Source organism: Pteropus alecto, unplaced genomic scaffold (assembly GCF_000325575.1).
Source record: "Pteropus alecto unplaced genomic scaffold, ASM32557v1 scaffold392, whole genome shotgun sequence".
Lineage (NCBI taxonomy): Eukaryota > Metazoa > Chordata > Mammalia > Chiroptera > Pteropodidae > Pteropus > Pteropus alecto.
Window position 1 is genome coordinate 1,212,153 of NW_006431933.1, and position 7,752 is coordinate 1,219,904.

The 7,752-nt window shown below is 36.1% G+C and overlaps 1 protein-coding gene across 2 annotated transcripts in view; it reads left to right on the top strand.

Annotated features, from left to right (window-relative positions):
- The window catches only part of RGN (regucalcin), an 11,915-nt gene extending 4,371 nt beyond the window's left edge, over positions 1-7,544 (top strand). Inside the window, exons 3-6 of one of the 2 annotated variants that reach the window (XM_006906898.1) lie at positions 4,111-4,326; positions 5,755-5,886; positions 6,253-6,407; positions 7,122-7,544. In XM_006906898.1, coding sequence (XP_006906960.1) covers positions 4,111-4,326; positions 5,755-5,886; positions 6,253-6,407; positions 7,122-7,172 — 554 coding nt within the window. In that variant the 3' untranslated portion in view covers positions 7,173-7,544. The remainder of the gene's footprint in view (positions 1-4,110; positions 4,327-5,754; positions 5,887-6,252; positions 6,408-7,121) is intronic. The other variant, XM_006906899.1, reaches the window with a different exon arrangement.
- The last annotated feature ends 208 nt before the right edge of the window (positions 7,545-7,752 follow it).

Here is a 7,752-nt window from a genome sequence, read left to right on the forward strand (position 1 = left end):
AATTTTTATTCTTCAATTAGAGAAAACATCCAATATTATTTTATATTATCAGCCATGCTGTTTTGGTTCCATTCACTTTCAACATGGAAGGTAGGTGAGATCTGAGCAGCTGGCTGTGGGTTACTCCCCATCTTCCTAAACTTGAGACAACCACACATCTAGTCCAGGACAAGTTGAAAGATTAAAGATGAGAATCCATTGGAAGCCCTTCTGCCAGTAATTTCTGCAGAATAAAGAAATGTGATTGGATACTTTACCTCCTATTGAAATTGATTTTCTCTCACCCTAGGGCTAGAAGTTTATAGTTCTGTCGCACTTTGTGAGACAAAATAAAGATGTCCTCAGAGGCCTGAGTTCTTAGGCTTGGGTCTCCAGTTCTGTGCCCTCAGTAGATCCCTTAAAATTGTAAGTGTCATTGTGAATATACATACTGGTTGTGTGTATCTGCCAGAAGCACCTGAGAACCTTTTTCTGGAGAAAGCTCATAGCTTTCAGCAGATGCTGAGAGGTGTCCCTGACCAGAAAAGGGAGGCGTCATCTGATTGTCTAAATGGAGTCTCAAGATGGTAGGTAGTACCCTGGAGGTGTTACCACACCCAAGGTCTGACCTGTCTGTGCTCATTGCTGTATAATGATACGTAAACCAGGGCTCTAGGATGCTCATTTCCACTAAGGAAGAGCCTTTCCAAGCAGCAGGGGGTTCACCTTCATGTTTTAGGCATCTCTTTCTGTAAGGCAGATAGTGGGAAAGAATATTAATGAAATAAACCCAATTGCCCTATAGCAGGAAACTGCCACATGAGCATCTTTCTCGCCAGGAGGGAGAATTTACTCTGTCTTGCTTGCTATTCAGGCTTTCCAGTTTTCATCCATTTTCCTCTAACTCACTCTTCTTTCAGATGGAGCTTGGTAAAGTAAATGAGCTTTCCATTTTCTTCCTTACAGTCAAATTCTGCTCTATCCTCTGAGATCATACTGAAGTCTATGTGTGAATATCCTACATGCACTTGAGAAGAATATGTATTCTGCTGTTGTTGAGTGGAGTGTTCTATAAATGTCACTTAGATACAGTTGATTGATGCCGATCAGTTCTTCTATTCCTTTGCTGATTATCTACTTGTACCGATTACTGAGGGATGCTGACACCTTCAGCTATTACAATGAATTTGTCTATTTCTCCTTTAAGTTCTGACTTTTGCTTTGCATATTTTGAAGTTCTGTTGTTAAGCACATACACATTTAGGATTACTGTGTCTCCTTAGTAAATTGACCATTTTCAATATGTAGTACCCCTATTAATCTCTAGTAATTTTCTTTGCTCTAAGTATATTTTGTCTGGTATTAGCATAGCCCTTTTTTTTTGATATTAACATAGCTAATCAAAAGTTTTCTTTTGATTAGTATTTGCATGGTATACCTTTTTCCATCCTTTTAATTTTAAGCTACCTATATCATTATATTTGAAGCGAGTTTCTTGTAGATGGCTTATAGCTGGATTTTTTAATTCCTTCTGACAATCTCTATCTTAATTGATGTGTTTAGAATATACACATTTAATGTAATTATTGATATGCTTTGACTGAGATCTATCATTTTATTATTTGTTTTCTCTTCTTTCCCTCTATATTTTTTTGTTCATTTATTTCCCCTTTCCTGCCTTCTTTTGGGTTATTTGAACACTTTTTAGAGTTCAATTTTTATTTATTATGATTTTTCACTATATCTCTTTATATAGTTTTTTAAGGGTTGCTGAAAGGATTGCAAAGTATATAGTTAACTTTTCACAGTCTATCTAGATCCAATATTTTACCACTTCCATTAGTAATCACCTCTTTATGCTATAGTTTTCTTTACATACATATGCTAAAAATCACATCAGAAAATGTAATTTTTGCTTTCAACCATCAGAAATATTTTAAAGAACTAAAGAGAAGAATAGTCTATTATATTTGCTCATGTATTTATTATTTCTATTGTTCTTCTTTCATTCCTTATGTTCCAAGCTTCCTTTTGGTATCATTTCCCTTCTGTCTGGAGAACTTCCTTTAGCAATTCTTTTAGAGCAGGTCTGCTGGCTATGAATCTCTTAGTTTTACTTCATATGAGAATATCTTTATTTCACTCTCATTTTTGAAGAATATTTTCAATTAATATAGAATTCTAGGTTGATGCTTTTTTCATACAGCAAATTAAAAATGTATCATTTCCTTCTGACCTTCATGGTTTCTCATGAAAAGTTGATGATCATTGAAATCATTATTCTCCTATATGTAGTATATCATTTTTCTTTCACTGCTTTCAAGGATTTCTATTTGACTTTAGTTTTCAGAACTTTGATTACAATGTACCTGGGTATAGGTTTCTTTGGGCTTATCCTGTTTTGAGTTTGCTCAGCTTCTTGGATCTATAATTTTGTGCTTTTCACCAAACTTAGGGAGTTTCGAGCCATTACTTCTTCAAATATTTTTTGGCCCTATATTCTTTCTCCTCTTCTCCAGGAATCCCATGACACATATGTTAGCCCTTTTGTTGTTGTTTCACAGGTCCCTAAAGCTCCATCCATTTAAAAAAAATTTTTTTTCTGTTGTTCAGATTGGATAATTTCTATTGATCTACCATCAGGTACACTGACTCTTTCCTCTGTCATCTCTTTTCTGTTATTGGGTCCGTCCAGCAAGGGGTTTGTTTTTTTTTTTTTTTCTTTTCTTTTTTTAGTTATTTTATTTTTCAGTTCTAAAATTTTCATTTGGTTATTCTTTATGTCTTCTACTTCTTTGCCAATATTTTCTTTTTTGAGTTTCGTTTCAAGACTGTTTACAATTGCTCACTTCAGCTTTTTTTAATAAGAACTGCTTTAGCCTTTGTTAAATAATTCCAACATCTGTGCCATCTTCTTTTCTGCGTCTGTTGCTTCTTTTCCTATACAAGTTGAGATTTCATGCTTCTTTGTGTTGCCAAGTAATTTTGGATAGTACCCTGGACATTCTGACTGTTATGTTTTGAGACCCTGGGTCTTGTTTAAATCCTATAGAGAATGTTTATATATTTGTTTTGGTAAGTTATCTGTATGTGTAGGTTCAGACCACAAGTTCCAACTTGCTTTCCATTAGGTGCCATTAGGATCCGTCCCACATGTGTGCCACTTGGTGGTCATTCTGAGACTTAGAATGAGTTCTACCCACTGCTATATTCTCAGTCTTTGGTATGCTAATCAGAATCCTATCCATGCATGTACAAATAGAAGATGAGCCCAGGAGATCATAGATAGCTTTATGGGGTTGCATTCCTGAGCAACATTCCTCTTCACTGTCCACAGATACTTTCCAGTTTCCTGGAGCTCTCCTTTCATTACTCCAGTCAGAAACCACACATCTCTATGACTATGCTGCCCCCAAGGCCAAGTGGCAGGAGGACAAAAAAAGGCAGAACATAAAAGCAAGTGTTTGGCTCTGCCCTTTTGGAGTTGGTAGCTTCATTAAATGGAGAGGAATGTCCACTTCCCTCAGAGTTTTGATTCCTGTTGTTTCCTGTTGCTGGCCACTCTCTGCTGTTGCTACCCTTGCTGCAGAATTGCCTACAGACTGGTGCATGAGAGAATGGGGAAAAAAGAGTGAAAAATAACCAGATTTCTTCCACTCTCTTTGAATCTCAGAAGTTTTCTTTTCTGCTCCTTGAGCCAGATCTAGAGGGTTTCTCTTGGATCTCTGTCTATCTGCACCACAGTGCTCACTTCCAAGTTTCAAGCTGTATTGAGTTCAGGCTGGGGCATACTGAAGGGTAAAATGGAGAACTCACCACCAATTGGGTGATACTTCAAATTCTGGTGTTGTTCCCTGAGCTGCCTGACATTTACTTTTCAGAGTTCTCAAATAGCTACACCATGCATTTTGTGTAGGTTATATAGTTGTTCTCAGTGGGAGAAAATGAGGTTGGTTTAGATGTACTTCTTATCTGGAACTAGAACCTCTCTATGTAGTTGGAATTTGCATTATAAGCAAGGTAGTTGTCATTTAAAAAATATAGAATCCAGATTAGGATTGTATAAATTCCTTGGTTTAATCATGGAAAGGAACTCTGGTGAGAAAACTCAGTGGTCTTTGGGTTTTGTAGGCACCATGGCTGAGGAAACAGCCCCGGCAATTCTGGAGCGGCACCAAGGGTCCCTGTACTCCCTCTTTCCGGACCACCATGTGGAAAAGTACTTTGACCAGGTGGACATCTCCAACGGTTTAGATTGGTCCCTGGACCACAAAATCTTCTATTACATTGACAGCCTGTCCTACTCCGTGGACGCCTTTGACTATGAACTGCAGACAGGGAAGATCTGTATGTACTTTTTCATTATTTTTCTTAATACTGCTCATAGTTTTTTCATATGTATGTCACTAGTAAGCTTCCTCTCCCTCAACTCATGTGAAAAGGTCCTTATTTTGTCAAATTAGAGAGCTGTTGTTATTATCCCAGTGTAGTAATGATTACAGAGTTGACAAAGCTGCCAGTCAACACATGGCTCTCAGCACAACTAAATGTGGCCAGAGTTGGCATAATATGTATAGATCTTTAATCCTCTTTCTTGCCACCATCACTAGAAAGAGGCTCACTGTACGTTTTACCAGGAGGTACCTAAAGGCAAATAATATACAACAGAATGGGATAAAAGAACAGAAGATTAGAATTTTGGGTTGATATATCTTTTTTTTTTTACTTTAGTTAACTGTAGTTAAGTGTTCAGAGACAAATTTACAACCTTTCAAAATGGAAAAGTATAAAAGGCAGTTACAGACTGTTCGACTCTTATCAATGCCCTCTAAATGAGCCATAGTTGAAAATAGGGAAGTAATTATTGAGAATTTAGAAGGGAGTATTTGAAACTGTTTCATGAAAGGTGCCAATCCATAAAAATAAAACCAATAATAAAAATGGCTTAAAAAAATCACAAGACTCTTGTGTAAATGTAATCAGAGACAAAACATTCCAGTAGAGATGTTTTGCTTTAAATATATGTAATGCTCTTTTTATGAGTGTTTTTACCCATTTTACTTATCATCGTTTTAACATTTTTTCTACCATACCTCAACTCAGTTACTGTTGACCTGGATTTGATAGTGTAAAGTTCCTCTGGATTTTGATGTTTCTTTTTTGTATACTATGATTCTCCCCCGCTTTAAGGCCAGCCAGTTGGCTTCAGAATACCCCTCCTTTCAGAATGGAGCTCTTCTAATGTTTAGTTTTAATAAGGTGATTTTGGAGCATTTAGTCAGGCAGAAACAGAACTCTTATATATTACTAGTTTTTGTGCATGAGTTGGTCACATGGAACTGTAAAGTTGCCTTCTAGATCATAGAGTTAATCAAAGTAAGCATTTTTGTAAGTAAAACATCAAAGGTCTAACCACAGACTGAAGTGTATCTAAGGTGGGCATGCAAGGCTTCAGTTTAGGTCAGTCTCAAAAAAATCTATTGGTATTTTACTAAGAATTTGCTTTCTTTTTTTCTCTCCTCCTCTGGAAGCTTAGATAGACATGTCTGTACCCAAACTAAAGGGAATGACTCCACCCCAAATCATGTGGTAAAAGTCCTTTGTGCCCACAGACAAGACCTTGGATAAGCAGAAGTGATCAGTATTTATAATCAGCTTGATCGCTCATTGTTTGATGCTCAGTATTGAGTGGCCTGTTGTTTTGGTGTGCTTGTGCGTGCATGTGCATGTGTGTGTGTGAGTGTGTGTTTTGTTTTGTTTTGTTTTTAACCATAGGCAACCGCAGAAGTGTTTACAGGCTGGAAAAAGAAGAACAAATCCCAGATGGAATGTGTATTGATGCTGATGGGAAACTCTGGGTGGCCTGTTACAATGGAGGAAGAGTGATTCGTTTAGATCCTGAGACAGGTAGGCCCACAACACAATGGAAAATCCCTGCCATATCTTGAAAACACCAGACACTAGGGACTGGAGACATTTCATTACTAATAAAGTTAGACAGCGATATATTCAAAGGTCTCAATTAAATTATTTTGGAAATAAAGGCCAAAGATATGGCCCCAAATTTATAGTCAGTACTTCTTTTCCTGTGGAGGTAAGTCTTTTTGCTCAAAATAAATAAATTGTCAGGGAAGGTAGGTTAAATACATGATCACAATCTGACCTCCACCACTCTCTCTGAACTTTCCTATTACTCTGCAAGAGGTCCTGAAAGCTTTCTCAGGTTGGAAATTTGCTAGAAGTAGACTTTAAATAAAATATGTGGTGCTCTAGGGAAAAGACTTCAAACTGTGAAGTTGCCTGTTGATAAAACAACCTCATGCTGCTTTGGAGGGAAAGATTACTCTGAAATGTATGTGACCTGTGCCCGGGATGGAATGGACCCTGAGGGGCTTATTCGACAACCTAAAGCTGGTGGAATTTTCAAGGTGATCTTGCTATTTCTTTTCTTTTACGGGTGAAGTGGGAGATCCTTTGTTAAGTAACTAAGTGACCCGTGCTTTTTCCTACTTCCAAAACTTAATTCTATTTAACATTTTAAGCTCATCATGCTACACTTAAAAACAGTTTATTTAGATTTTTCTAAACTGGAAGTTATCTGAAGTCCAGGACAATATGTTTAGCCTCCTTTGTACAGTACTTTAATTTTTTTTTTTTTTTTTTTTTTTGCTTCAGTAGCGTTTGCTGAAATTCTATAAATCATTAGAATGGGCTTAGGAAAACAGTAATTGAAACATGTTTATAAGATTAGTTGATTGTCTGATGTCACAAGAATATTTTCAGGTTTTTAACTTTTTTGCAATAAAGCAAACACCAATGAAAATTATAGACCTTTTGAGCTAAAAAGAAATGTAGAAATCATCTGGCTCAAACCCCTTTTTTAACAGCTGGGAAGATGATAGAAATAAATTCAGTTTTAAATCCATGTTAGTTGCAAATGTTTGCCATTTGGATTATTATCTGTGTGAATAATCGGGTTAGACCATAAGTACTTAATCAAGCAATTCCTTTTTGTGATAGGAAATAAAACAAGAATAATAGGTGGCTAAGTACATAAGATGAATCATAAAAATGCTTTTGAAAAATACTCATGAATTACCTTTTATCACAGTTTCTCTCTTTCCTTTTTTTTTTTTAAACAGATAACTGGCCTGGGGGTCAAAGGAATTCCTCCTTATCCTTATGCAGGATAAGTCACAGGCCTTTTTTGCTACTAGAAGAAACTTTGAAGGCAACTAGAAAATTCTGAAGCTGATATTTCAATCCACTTACAAAAAAATTGAGGCAATAATATTATAACAGGGTTCAATGTTTATTTACAATTTTTAAAAGGTAGAGGTTTTTAACAAAGGGTGACAGGTGGGTTTGATAACACACTATAAGGCCTTCTGCAAAGGTACTATAGAAGGTCAAGAATTGTTCAACTGTCAACCAGCCTCTTGATTCTTTGCAAATTACTGGTGGAAGTGGGGAGAAGAAAGGGATTGTATCTGTTCTTTAATCTATATTCCATACTTATTATACCTAAAGCTTCAAAAAACTAATAAATAGTAATCTGGTAATGACATTGTGATTAGGTTCCTTTTCATTTTCATCATAATCTTATAAAATATGCTACAACACTAACCTAATACTTTCATATTACTCTTTCTATATATTATTTTACAAATTAAAATATTGCTAGAGGATACGAATTAAATACTTTGGCAAAATCCATGGTTCCAAATTCCACCCAATGGATGCAAAAGTAATATATCACTTTGGAAAGAATAT